This window comes from Schistocerca cancellata, chromosome 10 (assembly GCF_023864275.1).
Source record: "Schistocerca cancellata isolate TAMUIC-IGC-003103 chromosome 10, iqSchCanc2.1, whole genome shotgun sequence".
NCBI classification, from domain to species: domain Eukaryota; kingdom Metazoa; phylum Arthropoda; class Insecta; order Orthoptera; family Acrididae; genus Schistocerca; species Schistocerca cancellata.
This window is the reverse complement of record NC_064635.1, coordinates 192922302-192941210: the sequence shown is the minus strand read 5'-3', so window position 1 is coordinate 192941210 and position 18909 is coordinate 192922302. Positions and strand designations below refer to the sequence as shown.

The window sequence follows — 18909 nt, the reverse complement described above, 5'->3', positions numbered from 1 at the left end:
CACTCCATGGCGCAAGTCGAGGAATCTGCAGCCCACACGATTGCAGAACCGTCTGAGCCTCTGATTCAGACTCTCCACTCGGATCTGTATCAGAGGTAGGCGATCGGTCCTGTCGACTATGCTCAAATGGTGAGCTCTGGTTTCATCTCGCAAGCAAGACTGGCTTTTACCACTTCTGTTAGCCGCTCGAGACCAGAGAGAACCTCTTGCGATCCAAAGCGACACTCATCATTGGTACCTACGTGAGTCAGCACCTGCAGCTGACAGCACCCTGCACTGCTCATGGCTTCTGGAAGGACCCATTCAACGTCTGGAATGACTCCACCCAGTATGCACATGGAGTGCACACTGCCTTTCTTCCTCTTCTTGGCAGCCATGTCCCTAAGGGGCACCTAAAAGTGGAACTCCCAACTACCAATAATCCCACCTGTGATTGCCCGGATCTTGCAGGCTGAGAGGTTTCCTCTCAAACAGGATACTGCATTTGGCTGAGTGACAATGTTAGCCACAGATAGCACCTGGAACCTGCTTGTCAGACTAATGAGGGAGGCCTTACGTCCAGCCCCCTGGGTGTCCTTCGCCGCCTGCCACGCCCCGGGGCAAGCTTCCTCTCGACCATAGGTGAGGGGTCAACCTGAGTGCGAGCAGTAACTGGGTTGGCCACCAGTGAAGACCGATCGCTGGACTCGGACGTGCTGGATGTCAGCTGGATCCCCACAGCCGGCCCACAACAGTTATGTCAATCCACTGCAGCTTCAAGCTGTGTAACCGAAGCCATCACAGCCCGGAGCTGAGAACGAAGTATTACCAACTCGGCTCGCACCTGTACTCAACAGTCACCTTCCCTATCCATACTAAAGATCTTGGAAAACTTCACTGCTCAGAAAAACGAACTATCGATATGTGCTGCGGAACCCTACTGTAGACCCTAACGAATGAACAAGAACTGTGTCTATTAAATTAGATCAATATGCGGAGATTCAAAAACCGAACTACCGAAATAATTCGTTCCTGATTTGGAACTTGTAATATGTCACAAAATTAGTTTACTTTCCGATGCAAACGGAAACGCGAGAACTGTGTCTTATTAGATACTAAATTAACATGCAGAAACTCAAGGAACTAAACTATCAAAGCACACAGATGAAATTAAACGATTCGCTCCTGGTTAGAAACTCGTAAAAGTCACAAAATATGTTACTTTCCTGTTGCTGCTTCTATCTCAGCCGAGTGCTGCTTTAGCGCACCATTCGCTAAACGAATCATCGCATGCTTCCAGGGCAGAGAGGGCATTGTCATACTGATAAGTGGGACAGTGCTGCCAAGTTCTTTGTAAATCTGACTCGATTTTGTAATCATCGAAATAACATCACATATCCTCTCACATGGTGGAGTTTCATTTCGTTTCCTCTTCCCCATCTGGGTGTTCCGCTTTCTTTTTTGTCCAGCAGTGTATCTTAAATACATGTGCTATACATGTGTGAAACGCTGTACATGTGACTGCATAGGCAGAAGAAGCAGCGGGCAAAAAGCAAAAACATAGTCGTTTATAAATGAAGTCTAATCAGTATTAAATATAAAAAAAACGAACTCAAATATAGAATATTTTTATCACTAATAAAAGAATACAGTGTCCGTTGTAGGTTGTACTGCGATTATTCAAATCGTGCTGTTAGCTAATTTTGGCTGCGAACCATTACAAGCCCATTTCCTACGTCATGTGTTACATATTGTGCTCATCGTATTCTGGTGTTTTGTTGTGACATAGAAGAATGTGATGAGCACAATATGTAATACCTGACATGGCAAATGTGCTTAATAATCGCTCACGGTCTAAAGTAGCAAACAGCACGATTTCAATTAAGTACAGTAAAGCCTATAACGGACACTGTATTCTTTTATTAAACATTTAGAGGCTGTGGATCCCCATTGAAGCAAAATCGTTTTATCTCTACTATCATCAGGAGGATTATAGCCAAAAAAAAAATGTCTACACTGTCATTATTAGAAAATAAGAAAGTAGAAAATTACAAATTACGATACGGTTTCTCTCTATTTTTATTTATGATAGAAGATTTGAATGTCCTTCATCAGAGTCACCTTCCAGAGATCCAAGAATACATTCAATCCAGATACTCTTCGCTGCAGAACGGTAAGGAGAAGTAACTATTACACCTTCATCGACTTTGGATGAATTACCGTTGGCGATAAACCGTCGAAGAACCAAATTTATTTATAGTATGGATTTCAGGTAATTTATATTTAGAAGCATCAGACGTTCCCAGTCCTGCCTCTTCTCATATTTTTATATGCAAATCCAATTAATAATTCGACAAAAATGTTCAAATCGATCGAATCTCTCTCGGGCTTAAAAAATGGTTCAAATGGCTCTGAGCACTAACTTCTGAGGTCATTAGTCCCCTAGAACTTAGAACTACTTAAACCTAACCAACCTAAGGACATCAGACACATCCATGCCCAGGCAGGATTCGAACCTGCGACCGTAGCGGTCGCGCGGTTCCAGACTGTAGCGCCTAGAACCGCTCGGCCATCTCTGACTTAATAAGAGAGTAATAGCAATGATTATAAGATCAGACCACTCTGATTAACAGTGTGAGCTGACAAAGACGTTGTACCGGCTATCCCAGAAGTCTTTCTTTCATTACAAACATTCATGAGGCATAAAATATGATACATATACAAATACTTTTTATCTCGAATTGCATGTGGCCTACTCAAGTTTTGTGTACCTACATACTTGCAGTTACTTTGTTTGTTACTCGGCTCAGTGATGCAACAGTATCGGTATCGGATACCATTTGCAAACAGCAAGTATTCAAACAAGGACGAAGCCCAATGTTTCCTCTGGTACCACAAGACACAGTCACCAAAAAGCGTCGAGACAAACTTCCAGAGGACACACTATGGACAGTCACCAGCTGCATGATGTGGTACGTGGAGTTTAAGGACACAAGAAGAGCCATTTTATTTTTATTTATTTATTCTTTGGGTCATTAGTCTTTTGACTGGTATGATGCGGCCAGCCACGAATTTCTACCCCCTGCCCACCTCTTCATCTCAGAGTAGCACTTGCAACCTAAGTCCTCAATCATTTGCTGGATCTTTTCCAATCCCCGATTTGATGGATATTTTCTAATTCCCGTCTTCGCCTACAATTTTTGCTCTCTATAGTTACCTGTAGTACCTCTCAGTCTTTCAGCATTTGTCTGTAGCACCACATCCCAAATGCTTCTATTCTCTTGTGTTCTGGTTTTGCCACAGTCCATTTCTCACTACTATACAATGTTTTGCTCCAGACGTACGTTCTCAGACATTTCTTCCTCAAATTAAGGCCTATGTTTGATACTAGTAGACTTCTCTTTGACATGAATGACCTTTTTACCTGTACTAGTCCGCTTTTAATGTCCTCCTTGCTCCGTACCTCATTGGTTATTTTGCTGCCTAGGTAGAAGAATTCCTTAACTTCATTTACTTCGTGACCATCAATCTTGATGTTAACTTCGTTGCTGTTCTCAATTCTGATACTTCTCATTGCATTCGTCTTTCTTCGATTTACTCTCAGTCCATATTCTCTGCTCATTAGAGTGTCCATTTCATTCAGCAGATCATGTAATTCTTCTTCTCTTTCACTTGGGATTGCAATGTCATCAGCGAATCGTATCATTGATACCCTGACACCTTGAATTTTAATCCCACTCCTGACACTTTCTTTGTTTCCATTAGTGCATCTTCGGTGCACAGACTGAAAGTAGGGGTGAAAAATTACATCCCTGTCTTACTGCCTTTATACTCCGAGCACTTTGTTCTTAGTCGACCACTCTTATTATTACCCCTTGGCTCTTGTACATATTGTGTACTACTCGTCACTCCCTATACCTTACCCCTATTTTTCTCGGAATTTCGAATATCTTGCACAATTTTACGTTTTCTAACGATTTTTCCAGGTCTACAAATCCTATGAATGTGTCTTGATTTTTCTGTAGTCTTGCTTCCATTATCAACCGCAAAGTCAGAATTGCCTGTCTGGTGCCTTTATCTTTCCTAAAGCCAAACTGATCGTCATCTAGCACATCCCCAATTTTCTTTTCGATTCTTCTGTGTGTTATTTTTGACAGCAACTTGGATACGTGAGATGTTAAGCTCATTGAGTGATAATTCTCCCACTTGTCAGATCTTGCAGTCTTCAGAATTGTCTGGATGATTTTTTTTTCCAAAAGTCAGGTGGTGTTTTGCAAACCGACGTGAATATTCCGTTATCAACCTGCCCGGCCGCCTTGGTGCAGGTCTTATTACATTCGACGCCACACCGGCCGAACTGCGCGCCGGATGGGGATGAAATAATGATGAAGATAGTACAACAGCCACTCCCTGAGCGGAGAAAATCGCCGAACCAGCCGGGAATCGAACCTGAGCCCGTAGGACGGCAATCCGTCACGTTAACCACTCAGCTATCGGGGCGGACCGCCAAAACGGATAGGCCTGGACCTAGTGAGCGGAAAATTCAGACAATGTGAACGCCTTTGTGCGTGAAGTCCCAAGAAGTCAGGCCACAGAGCTTCGCATGAGCTGCAGATTGTGAACACACTAGTGCACCGCATCCTACACACATAAATTCTTTTCTGTGCATACACATCCAGAGAGCGCAGTCTCTCCAACCAACGGATTGCAGTGCTTGTTATGACGTTGTTGTTGCCATGCTAGCTGAGGCAGAGGAAGATGGCAACCATCTGAAACGTGTCCTATTCTCAGAGTAGACCTCATTTCATCTGAATGGTTTCGTCGATTGATACAGTGCTAGGATCTTGTGTCCGAGAATCCCCACGCTGTGTTTAAGATCTTCAGAAATAGCCCTGAGCCGAACGTGTGGTGCAGTGCGATGCGCAATACAATCATGGGACTTTTTTTATTCAGTGGAACGAGAATCGCAGCCGATACGTACCTTGATATGTTGCAGTTATTTGTCGTGCCAATGAATCAGGACATCCCGGAATTAATTTTCGAACAAGATGGTGGGCCACCTCATTGGGGGCTATAAGCTCGCGCCTGTTTGGATACATTTCCGGGAAGATGGATTGTGCGTAGTGGTCCCATCAACTGGCCTCTGCGATAATCGGACAGAACACCACTGGATTACATCCGATGGCGCTATATCAAGGTTTACGAAACACCAGTGAACGACATCGACGCATTACTGTCGCCATAACATCCATCCCTCAAGAAATGTTCACCGACGCATGGATGTAATTGGCAGGTCGCCTGAATATCCTTCAGACAACGAAAGGAGCACACGTCGAAATTAATTATTTGTGCGTTTGCACACAAAAACGTAGACACGTTATCTGCACTTCAAGCTAAAAGACATAGACTAAGTGCCGTTTTTACTGCCTTACTCGTGAGTTTAATCGGGGAAAAATTTCTGGGACACCCTGAATCTCACTTGTGAAATGCAGTCTTGAGGAAACGGTGAGAGTCGAACGCGAATAGCAGACTCGTAATCCCCCTTCCCCCCTTCCCTTCAACGGCTCACGGACACAGAGAGGGGGAGGTGCGCAGATGGAGGATACGACGACAAAAGAGACAGAGGCAAGTGAATGATTCCAGTGTGGCGTTACTGTGACAGATTGGGCCAGCTTCCGCCAGCAAAATAACAATACGCACAATACGAGCAGACTCGCCAACCCCCCCCCCCCTCCCCCGCCACCCCGCCATTGGAATGACATCACAGCGAATCAAGTGAATTATCCGAACAGAAGAGTAACGACCTTTATTGTTAGGTCCTTCTGCAAAAAAAACCACGGTCTGCTTTTCATGTTGCATTGCATGTTCGGACAATTTGTGGGAGTAGTGTGAGGTTGGGACAAATCTACATACGTATGTACTCCCGGTTTGAAAACAAGCAAAATACATAGCCGGAAAAAATAGCAAAACCAAGAATGAGTTGTGTGTTTCTACATCTGAAAGATGAAATCTATTCAAGTTTCCCGCCAGTGGCATAAGAGTGGCGTTAGTGGCGCCACTATGAGGATGCAAATCAGGTTTGCTTCGAATACACGCCGTAACGGTCGTGGGCGTTAGTTACCTTCGAGATTGGACGTGGTGAGTTGGTGTTAGTCGTGTACACCTTCAAGGCGACAAAGACCGCTAGACACCACACTTGCTAGGTGGTAGCTTTTAAATCGGCCGCGGTCCGCTAGTATACGACGGACCCGCGTGTCGCCACTGTCAGTGATGGCAAACCGAGCGCCGCCACACGGCAGGTCTAGAGAGACGTACTAGCACTCGCCCCAGTTGTACAGCCGACTTAGCCAGAGATGGATCACTGACAACTACGCTCTCATTTGCCGAGACGATAGTTAGCATAGCCTTCAGCTACGTCATTTGCTACGACCTAGCAAGGCGCCATAGCATTTTATATTGAGATTATAACATGTACCGTCAAGAGCGATGTACACCAATTGTGGATTAAAGTTAAGTATTATATGAACTACGTACTTTATTTGCTACTATTAATTCCCTTAACTGTTCCAGACCTCACGCCAGTCAGCGTGTAATTAAACGCGTGGATTTCGGCCTCCTCTAGCAACACAGTGTTGGCTCTTCTGCCAACACTTCAAACACTTCACTGAGTTTCAGCGAAGTCGTGTAATAGGACTACGAGAATCTGGATCTACTTTCCGCGATACTGCAGAAAGACTTGGCAGGAATGTAGCCACTGTATCTGATGGCTGCCAGCGATGGTCAGGGCAACTTACAGTCGCAAGACGACCTAGCTCCACGTGGCCATGTGGCACTATAGAAAGCGGACCATCATGTTCGATGTATGGCTCTGCAGCACCTACTGCATCTGCAGCAGCAATCTCAACGGCAGTTGGCACCGCAGTGACACAACGAACTGTTACAAACCAGTTATTTCAAGGACAGCTCCCAGACAGACGCCCCGTGGTGTGCATTCCGCTGACCCCAAACCACAGCCATTTGCGGCTTCAGTAGCGTCAAGGCTCATCAGAGGGCTGGCTAGAGGTGTGTTGTTTTTTTCTGATGAAAGCTGGTTCTGGCCTCGATGCCAGTGATGGCCGTGTATTGGTTACGAGGAGGCTAGTTAAGGATCTGCATCCAACCTCCCTGCGTGCTAGACACGCTGGACTTAAACTTGGAGTTACGGTCTCGGATGCGATTTTGTATAACTGCAGGTGCCCACTCGTGGTTATCACACACACCCTGACTACAAATCTGTATGTCAGTTGTAACACCTCGGTTCAGTTTACAGTGATAAAAGCTATAGAAAGAATAATTGAAAATTAAGAATATAATTTTTAGAGGGGAAAATAGTGTAGAATCAGAGTTCGGTGATTGCAGATCAAAATTGTGGTATATCAGCAAGTCGTTTAACGTCTAAATACAGTAAAGCCACGGAAGCTCCGTCATGGAGAAGGCAGTAACGTTAAACGCTTGTGATGAAAAACCTGTAAAAAGGCCAGATCGTCATTATCAACGCCTTTTTTTCCTTGACTGTCTCGTTAAAGGGCGGGGAACCCGTGTCAGTCAGCGAGACAATAATTAGATTGGACTTTATCGTGTTAAGATTCACGATAAACTGTTAGAATACTACGGAGATTAAAAGTGATGTAGTGTACCATCTCTGACTGTTGGTAGTGCGGCAGTGATATTTTTCATGTCTGGTGCAAAGTGAGATCAAAAGTGCGCGAGAGTTTTTTTTGGTCATGTGTTGTTTTTTATCTTTGCCGTAAGACTATAGGATCTCCTAGTTTTTGTTACCTCTCTGTTGTTTTTAGTTTTCTTCTCAGTGTGAGTTTTCACGAATAAATAGTACTCCGTTAACTCATTATACCGGACAGCTATGCAATTATTTGTTGTAGGCAAGTCGCCTACATAATTGGTGACCTCCGATTAAGGAACTTTAATTCTTTCGTTAGCTACGTCGAACATTAACTGCAGAAGCAATGACCGACGACGGCAAACGATACGGTTCGATAACGGAAGAAATTCATAGGCTTCAGAATGAGATAGAAACTTTACAGTTGCATATTTCGAAAGATATGAACTTAAAGCATATACCGGACCAAAGGAATGACGTTGGTTCAACAACCATGGCAGCACAACCACAGCAAGTAACAGCAACGGAAGTACCCGTTGGTTTCAACGCTTCACCAACTCAACGGTTGCAATTACGGACGCCCCCATTCATGCCTTCTCAGCCACACACATGGTTCGCAGTAATGGAAAATATATTTCTACAACAAAGAATATTCAGTGATCACGAGAAGTTCACCTTGGTGATAAGTAATTTGGACCATCAGACCTCCGTTTTGGTATCTGACATTATAGTGAACCCGCCTACTGAAGGAGCATACTGTAGACGGAAAGAAGAATTAATTTCTCGGTGTGTGAAGTCACGTCGGGGTCACCAATTATGTAGGCGACTTGCCTACAACAAATAATTGCATAGCCGTCCGGTATAATGAGTTACCGGAGTACTATTTATTCGTGAAAACTCACACTGAGAAGAAAACTAAAAACAACAGAGAAGTAACAAAAACTAGGAAATCCTATAGTCTTACGGCAAAGATAAAAAACAACACATGACCAAAAAAAAAAACTCTCGCGCACTTTTGATCTCACTTTGCACCAGACATGAAAAATATCACTGCCACAGTAGCAACGGAGTATTAAGGGGATTTTCGGACTTTAGTGCTAGAGTGGAACTTTACGGACATATAGACGACAGAAACTCAAATTATCTGCTGATACGAGTGAATTCAGAGGTACCGGTATTCAGATATTAACGTGTCGACTTTTGAGTGTGTCGTGTGCCGTTAGTTGCCAATCTGGACGTAGAGCGCGGGCATATCGGCGTTTGCGGACTGTTTAGATTCCTCCAGGCTAGGAACCTTTTAAATAGACCATCATCCATCACCATCTTAATCCTTCAATATAGAGTGACAGTGAAACACAAGAGTGTTGTACTTATCTCATTTACCTAGTACTAATCAGTGAAGGTTTTACGGAACCAAAGCTATTCAGCAGTAAGTCAGCACCAGCTAGCGGAAAGTGTAGGCATTAACTAACATGCTAACTGAAGTGGGCGTTTACGTGTTCTGCTTAATATGAACTTTTGTGACTCTTTCACGTCCCCACTCCCTCCGAAAGGTAGCGCAGGCTGTCTTAATCATAAAAGGGGAGAGTTTTAGCCGGGCAAATTACTAAATAAAAGCGATATTTACAAGACTCGCAGTAATAGCTAAACACAAGGCCCACACGTCATTGGAGAGTCGTCGCTGTCACGTCGGGAAGTAAAGCCGGAAAACCTGCCCATGATACGTATCTACGAGCAACTTAATCTAACTAAAACTAGATTACGCTAAGGACAACGCACACACCCACACCCGAGGGAAGACTCGAACCTCCGACCGGCGAAGCCGTGCAAACTGCAGCAAGGCGCCCTAGACCGCGCGGCTACCCCACCCACCCAACAGTATTCCAGGAGGTGTTTTCCAACAGGATAACACACACATACCGCTGTTCTAATCCATCACGCTCTGTAGACTGCTGACATGTTCCCTTGGCCTGCACGATCACCAAATCTGTTCCCGATAGAGCGGCATACGGAACATTATCGGACGACATCTGCAGCGGCATCCACAAACATTATTAACTGTCCGTGTACTGACCGACCAAGTGCAGCAGGCATGGAACTCCGCCCCACAAACTGACAACCGGCACTGGTGCTGCCACGCACACACGTTTGCATTCAACATTCTGGCGGCCACATCTGTTGTGTTGGCAGATGAGCCAACACCGTGTTATGAGAGGAGGCCGAAATGCACGCGTCTTACCTCGCGCAGGCTGGCGTGAGGAGGGAAGAACTATACTGACGTGAGATCTGGAACATGACAAGGAATTAGAATTCAGAAAGCGGACGTAATTACTTTGATACTTAACATTAATCCATTAATGATGAACGTCACTCTTGACGGTACATGATTCACAATATTGTGTGTTCAGAATACATAGTAACTGAATATGGCGCCTTGCTAGGTCGTAGCAAATGACGTAGCTGAAGGCTATGCTAAACTGTCGTCTCTTCAAATGAGAGCGTATGTAGGCAGTGAACCATCGCTAGCAAAGTCGGCTGCACAACTGGGGCGAGTGCTAGGGAGTCTCTCTAGACTAGACCTGCCGTGTGGCGGCGCTCTGTCTGCAATCATTGATAGTGGCGACACGCGGGTCCGACGTATACTAACGGACCGCGGCCGATTTAAAGGTTACCACCTAGCAAGTGTGGTGTCTGGCGGTGACACCACAAACATCGGTTATTATTCTACCGGCATTTCACATTTGCCATGGCTTAACTTCCGGTTAACGTGTTACCTTAAGTGTATTACCTTAAATTTGTTACCTAGAAAAATGTATTCCCGAAATTTCATTACCCTACATTAATTATTTTTTGCTGTTGCGATTTTTCTTCCGTCAATATATCCGACGGACTTCCTGTGTTTCGTCTTCACCACGAGGTGCAGAGGCCAAATTCCGGCGCCACGACAGTGGCGTGGGAGGAATTCCGCCACCACAGACACAAACAAACGTCCTGAGAACTCTTGAAAAACTGTGGGCCATTTTTCAGTATTTTTCCACGTAAAACGATCCGACAGTGGCCGACAAAGGAAAGCGCGATCATGATGGAGACCCAAGACCCAGAACTCTTAAAAACAGAGTAGGTTGACAGATACTGGCTTCGAATCCGTCCTTTACGCAATTCATGGTTGGAGTAAAACTGCAAAACTAACAAAAATGCTATGGGCATAAGCTACGAAGAATCTTGCCATTTGCGGACAAGGTGTTTTAGTCGGCAATCCCGCGCAGGGAAGATGCTGGGAGTATGGTGTTCACTTCACTTTCTGATACAGGCTAGGCAGAATCTATTTCATTTTCTTCTTGATACGGTACGACAGTCTCGGCCTTTGGGACAGAGAGAATCGGAGGTGATGTCTGCAGGTAGACTGGTAACAGTCCTAACTCTGGTGATCTCCAACGACACGCGTGCAGTCATCGCGTCTGCTCAGAATTACGGTAAGATCGTACAGCAGTTTCGGTGGACTAGGCCGCAACAATGTTACGGCTTTCCTAGACTCACGCAAATTCAAGCAGGTTCACCACGACTGAATTCTCGGGCATAGTGCACGTGTAGTTTCAGTTCTTTCTTTCCATTGTGCAATCAGTGTACTCACACTGCTCCATCGTGTGTAACGAATGCATTAGGAAGTGTTTTTGTCACGGTCATATATACCCTCATCAGAAAGCCTTCCCAGACAGTGTTCTTTCTGTTGCAATCGATTCTATGTATCATTTAAATGTCCTTCAAGTGTCTCTGAGAACTATGGGACTTAACATCTATGGTCATCAGTCCCCTAGAACTTAGAACTACTTAAACCTAACTAACCTAAGGACATCACAGACATCGATGCCGGAGGCAGGATTTGAACCTGCGACCGTAGCAGTCGCGCGGCTCCGGTGTCCTTCAAGTGTTTGTAATTAAATGTTGTGAAGTTTTGTACTAACCTGTGCACGCACAATAACTTGTAGCATTAATGGGTTTACCTGGTCCATTTATTTAATTTCGTAAGTAGCACGTCCTTCTCATGCGATCAATCAGTAAAATATTTATTGAAACTTCAGTAATTGGAACTCAGTGCTAGGGACTCTTTGCTATCAAATTGCGTCAAAATTAATTCCCTTCCGTAACTTCATTAGACACTCAGATTTGAAGAAGCCATCTGCCTCTCCGTATTTCTTGTTGGTGGAGATCTGGTACACTCACACACGGCATTCTGCAATATGAAGTAATTACACGAACACAATTTAGAAGGCCACACGAACAAAGTTATTCTACAGGTCTACGTGAGCTTTGACTTAAATTATTTTTCACCGTGAAGCGGTATAACAAAAACGAAAATTTATTGCTTCCATTGGTAGATGTATTCCAGTATGAGAAGCACACCTCAGTCCTCGCAACACGTATACAGGATGAATCAGCTAACATTTGCCTCGCAAATACTGCGGAAATGGAAAGAGATGATGATGTGCGGTTTTCATAGAATGGATTAGTAGTCAGGTACTCGTATTGCTAACCAATCAATAGACTGTTATAATGCTTAGAAAGTGTATTTTTTGCGGAAACACACTTTTTTGAATAACACTATGCCTGTTGACATTAACAAACTAAATGTAGGGTAAATTATAATGTCAGAGGCGTTTGTTGCAGGATTCTAGTGTCATTTTCAATATATCGTATTTTGAAAAGTTCCCATGTAGAACTTGTACAATACCTGAGGTATCACATACTAAAGAATAACCCAAGTGCATACAGTAATTATGTGGATTCTGACTAACAACGAGCCAACTGACCCTTCCATATTGTGTTCAAAATGACCACCGACAGTGGCAATACAAGCTTCTGGTCTGGTATGGTATGACTGCAGCACACATGACAGCATTTGAGCGGAGATGTCCGAGCAGTCTGCAGGTGTATGTCGTTGTACGTCATCGGGTGTAGTTGGTATGCTCTTGCAGACAGTGCCTCTCAGTTTTCCCCACAGAAAAATATGTTGACCTATCAAATCCAGGGAATGGTCCGGCCAAGGCACAGGTCTTCTGTGCCCAATCCAACGATTTGGAAACAACTCGTGAAGACACGCTGGACAGCCATCATGTTGGTAACATGGTTTCCTCCCAGTATGCAGAGGAACGTCTTGTAGCATCCATGGAAGATGGTCTGTTAGAAGACCGCAATATTTGTGTGATTCCAGTGAGGAGATGGTTCACTATCCTACACCACACTCTGTGGACGCTGACGAAACCAATGGGGATGGTCAACAGACCAATAGTACATGTTTCACTGGTTTACTTGGCACTGATTAGTAAATGTGGTTTCATTACTAAACAAGATACATGATACATCTGCAGTATCCTGTCTCAACGTCCATGTACAGAAGTTAACACGAAACTAATAACTGTTTTCACGCAGCTCTTGATGGAGAGAGATGTAATAGGGATGGAACCTATGGACAATGCGTAGGACACTTGCTTTACTCACGCCACTACCTCGAGCTATTGCGCGGGAGGTAACATGCGGATCAGCTGCAACAGTAGCAAGAACATTAATTTCCGCGTCTTGTGTCGTCTCTTGTTTCCTTCTATTACGTTGTGTAGGTTTTACAATCCCATTTTCACATAACTGGTTGAAGAGGTTGGTAAGTAACTGCAGAGATGGTTGACGTCTATTGGGATATCTTGGCGCGTACACTGTACAAGAACGAATTGCATTCTTCCTACATTCCCCTTACACCATGAGCACGTCGACTTTTCCTTCACTCACGACTTACTCTTGGACTGTCACAGACGAACTGACCAGTCGCAAAGCACTCTACACACAAGCATACCGTACGCAAACATAATAACATCGTACTTAGCAACTACGCAGGTTGAATGGCACAAATAAGTGTTGGTGTAGAAACTTTTCAAAACACAATGGTTGCCCAGAAAGTAATGCACCGCATTTTTTCTCAGCCGAAAACAGTGCTACGAATGCGAAAACGTTACGTACGTATTATCTGAAGTCTCCTGTGTGAGCGGGCCAAGACAGTCTATCTGCAGGGCAGTTTCAAAACGTCGTCTGTAAGTGATGTACGTTACAAGCAACGTGCCGTCATTGAATTTCTCAGTGCACAGAAAGAAACTGTGCGGGATATTCACAAACGCCTGTGCAAAGTCTATGGAGCACCTGCTGTCGACAGAAGTACAGTTGGTCATTGGGCACGGAGTGTGAGGTCATCAGAAGGAGGTTCGGCGGAGCTCAACGATTTGCAGCGGTTGGGGAGAACATCCACGGCTGTCACACCTGACATGCTGCAGCGAGCTGGTGTTGTCATTCGCGAGAGGAGGAGGAGGAGATTTAGTGTTTAACGTCCCGTCGACAACGAGGTCATTAGAGACGGAGCGCAAGCTCGGGTTAGGGAAGGATGGGGAAGGAAATCGGCCGTGCCCTTTCAAAGGATCCATCCCGGCATTTGCCTGAAGCGATTTAGGGAAATCACGGAAAACATAAATCAGGATGGCCGGAGACGGGATTGAACCGTCGTCCTCCCGAATGCGATGTCACTCGCGAGGACAGACGCGTTACGACTCGGCAGTTGGCGCTGTATCTGACAATCGGCTGAAGAAGTGCAGTTATTCACACTCTTGGATATTCAAAAGTGTGTGCAAGATGGGTCCCGCAGTGTCTAAAGGTGAATCACGAATAGCACAGAAAAAACATCTGTCTTGATTTTTTGCAACCTTTTCAAGCTGAGGGCGAGGCCTTCTTGTCCCGGATTGTGACTGGTGCTGAAACCTAAGTTCACCATTTTGAGTCCGAAACAAAACGACAGTTGATGAAATGGCGCATTCCCACTCCCCACAGAATAAAAAATTCGAAGCAGCTGCTTCCGCCGGCGAGGTCATAATCACCGAATTCTGGGACTATGAAGGTGTAATTCTCATTCATATGGTATCAAGAGGCGGTGCCATTAATTCAGAAGCATATGTCACTACATTAAGGAAACTCAACACGCGCTTTCGGCGACTTCGGCGCCAAAGCAAACCAGGAGATGTTTTGCTGCAAGACGATAAAGCTCGGGCCCACACAAGTCTGAGGACTGCTGAACACATCGCAAAACAGGGATGGACAGTGTTACACCATCCACCCTACAGCTATGGCCTAGACCCGTCGTACTTCCACTTGTTTGGGCCATTAAAGGATGCCATTCGTGGAAGACATTTTAAGGGCGATGAGGAGGTGATTCACACAGTGAAGCAATGGCTCCGCAACCAGCACAAGGATTGGTACCGACAGGGCGTACGCGCCCACGTTCCGCGCTGGAGGGAGGCCATAGAATGGGATGGAGATTACGTGGAAAAATAGGGTGTGTAGATAAAACACCACTCTTACGTGTGTATAATTCACGTTATGTTCAATAAAGAACTGCTGAAGAAAAAAATGCGGTGCATTATTCTCTCGGCAACTCAAGTACGATTTCTCGTAAACGACTCGCACTAGAATCCTGCAACAAACTCCACACACATCCTAATTTACCCTACTTTTAGTCTGTTGATATCAATAGGTGGAAAAGAAAATTGAGAATGCGCTAGGTGACTATCAGTTTGGCTTTAGGAAAAGTAAAGGGACGAGAGAGGCAATTCTGACGTTACGGCTAATAATGGAAGCAAGGCTAAAGAAAAATCAAGACACTTTCATAGGATTTGTCGACCTGGTAAAAGCGTTCGACAATATAAAATGGTGCAAGCTGTTCGAGATTCTGAAAAAAGTAGGGGTAAGCTATAGGGAGAGACGGATCATATACAATATGTACAACAACCAAGAGGCAATAATAAGAGTGGAAGATCAAGAACGAAGTGCTCGTATTAAGAAGGGTGTAAGACAAGGCTGTAGCCTTTCACCCCTACTCTTCAATCTGTACATCGAGGAAGCAATGATGGAAATAAAAGAAAGGTTCAGGAGTGGAATTAAAATACAAGGTGAAAGGATATCAATGATACGATTCGCTGATGACATTGCTATCCTGAGTGAAAGTGAAGAAGAATTAAATGATCTGCTGAACGGAATAAACAGTCTAATGAGTACACAGTATGGTTTGAGAGTAAATCGGAGAAGGACGAAGGTAATGAGAAGTAGTAGAAATGAGAACAGCGAGAAACTTAACATCAGGATTGATGGTCACGAAGTCAGTGAAGTTAAGGAATTCTGCTACCTAGGCAGTAAAATAACCAATGCCGGACGGAGCAAGGAGGACATCAAAAGCAGACTCGCTATGGCAAAAAAGGCATTTCTGGCCAAGAGAAGTCTACTAATATCAAATACCGGCCTTAATTTGAGGAAGAAATTTCTGAGGATGTACGTCTGGAGTACAGCATTGTATGGTAGTGAAACATGGACTGTGGGAAAACCGGAACAGAAGAGAATCGAAGCATTTGAGATGTGGTGCTATAGACGAATGTTGAAAATTAGGTGGACTGATAAGGTAAGGAATGAGGAGGTTCTACGCAGAATGGGAGAGGAAAGGAATATGTGGAAAACACTGATAAGGAGAAGGGACAGGATGATAGGACATCTGCTAAGACATGAGGGAATGACTTCCATGGTACTAGAGGGAGCTGTAGAGCGCAAAAACTGTAGAGGAAGACAGAGATTGGAATACGTCAAGCAAATAATTGAGGACGTAGGTTGCAAGTGCTACTCTGAGATGAAGAGGTTAGCACAGGAAAGGAATTCGTGGCGGGCCGCATGAAACCAGTCAGTAGACTTATGACCAAACAAAAAAAAAATTAATAGATATTGTTCCATTTAAAAATGTGTATGTCCATTCTTTAGTGTTGTTACATTCTGTTTATCGGCCAACAATACGAGTCCCTGAGTACCCATCCATTCTGTGAAAACCACACATCGATAACATTTTCCAGTTCTGCAAATATTTGCGGTGCAAGTTTTAGGTGATTCACCTGGTATATTCTTCCCACGCACTCGGATAGAGCTGACTGTGCTGCTGCGTACTGAGCCGCTACTTCGCATGCAGGGCCTCACCTTGATGACTCTGGTGCCGATGCGCTGGGTGGCCGTGCTGACGGCCGTCTCGATGATTCCCATCACGACCATCTGGAGGGGTGTCAGCGTTCCCAGCAGCAGGCCCGCCGATATCAGCACGGTGCACACCGTCAGGTCTGCACGCACCAAACTGCCAAACACCACAAAACAAAACCGTCATGACGAACTCTCAAGTAGCAATACTAAATATCAGTAGGCTGTAGCCGCAGATGCTGTGCTTGTCATTACTTATCACTTGTTTATGGCCCTATGCAACCGAACTAAACAACCAGCCTCTTTAACAGTTGCTGCTGTAGCAGACATAAAATATAGCTTTCGGAAACAATTATAACAGTCTAGATATCAAGGCACATTTATTCAAAGGTTTCGATCATTACATGATCGCCTTCAGACGTGCAGCTGACAACCGATATTCAGCGTTTCCTGCTCCATGCATAGTCATTGTCGATCACAATAACTAGGTCCGAAGACGATCATGTAATGTTCGAAACTGGTCACTTTTGGATAAAAGTGCCTTGCGATCAGTTGTTGTTGTGGTCTTCATTCCTGAGACTGGTTTGATGCAGCTCTCCGTGCTACCCTATCCTGTGCAAGCTGCTTCATCTCCCAGTACTTACTGCAACCTACATCCTTCTGAAACTTCCTGGTAGATTAAAACTGTGTGCCCGACCGAGACTCGAACTCGGGACCTTTGCCTTTCGCGGGCAAGTGCTCTACCATCTGAGCTACCGAAGCACGACTCTTCTCTACTTCGACCATCGTGAGTTATTTTGCTCCCCAAATAGCAAAAGTCCTTTACTACTATAAGTGTCTCATTTCCTAATCTAATTCCCTCAGCATCACCCGACTTAATTCGGCCACATTCCATTATCCTCGTTTTGCTGTTGTTGGTGTTCATTCTATATCCTCCTCTCAAGACACTGTCCATTCCGTTCAACTGCTCTTCCAAGTCCTTTGCTGTCTCTGACAAAATTACAATGTCATCGGCGAACCTCAAAGTTTTTATTTCTTCTCCATGGATTGTAATACCTACTCCGAACTGGTCTTTTGTTTCCTTTACTGCTTGCTCACTACACAGATTGAATAACTTCGGGGAGAGGCTACAACCCTGTCTCACTCCATTCCCAACCACTGCTTCCCTTTCATGACCCTCGACTCTTATAACTGCCATCTGGTTTCTGTACAAATTGTAAATAGCCTTTCGCTCCCTTTATTTTACTCCTGCCACCTTTAGAATTTGAAAGAGAGTATTCCAGTCAACGTTGTCAAAAGCTTTCTCTAAGTCTACAAATGCTAGAAACGTAGGTTTGCTTTTCCTTAATCATTCTTCTAAGGTAAGTCGTAGGGTCAGTATCGCCTCACGTGTTCCAATATTTATACGCAATCCAAACTGATCTTCCCCGAGGTCGGCTTCTACCAGTTTTTCCATTCGTCTGTAAAAAATTCGTGTTAGTATTTTGCAGCTGTGACTTATTAAACTGATAGCTCGGTAATTTTCACATCTGTCAACACCTGCTTTCTTTGGGATTGGAGTTGCGATCTACAGTGTCATAATTATTTTCGAAGATTATAATTGGATCAAGCATACCTTTAATAAGGTTTTCAAAGACAATAAAATATAGCAGTTCCTGAATACTACACAGTAAAGTACAAAAAATACAGATATAAAGGGTGAGCATTAATAAAACCGACAATAAGCAGGAACTGATACCTGACTGCAAATGGAAGAAGAATGGTCCTATGAACAAGAGAGAGAGATGGTTCAAATGGCTCTGAGCACTATGGGACTTAACATCTGTGATCATCAGTCCCCTAGAACTTAGAACTACTTAAACCTAACTAACCTAAGGACATCACACACATCCATGCCCGAGGCAGGATTCGAACCTGCGACCGTAGCGGTCGCGCGGTTCCAAACTGAAGCGCCTAGAACCGCACGGCCACCAGCGGATCCTATGAACATGTGTCCGGGAATGGACGATGTGCGTGAGCTGACAACAAATACAGAGCTGCATAGCATCCATCTTGCAACAGATGTTCGAAATGCCCTCAATGGGATGTGATGCACTCGTTTATACGTCGAATCATGGATTGTCGCACTCTTTCGCACATTCCGGCAACTCTCCAAGTAGCGTCAGTGGCGTCGTGAACACGATGTTGAAGGGTTCGCACTTCAGGAACTGGTTCAGCATACACACGCTTTTCCGATGTTC

The 18909-nt window shown here is 44.6% G+C and overlaps 1 protein-coding gene across 1 annotated transcript in view; it reads right to left on the bottom strand.

The window, feature by feature from the left end:
• The window catches only part of LOC126106246 (ammonium transporter Rh type A-like), a 191817-nt gene that overhangs the window by 107790 nt on the left and 65118 nt on the right, over positions 1–18909 (bottom strand). Inside the window, exon 3 of the mRNA XM_049912472.1 lies at positions 16676–16826. Coding sequence (XP_049768429.1) covers positions 16676–16826 — 151 coding nt within the window. The remainder of the gene's footprint in view (positions 1–16675; positions 16827–18909) is intronic.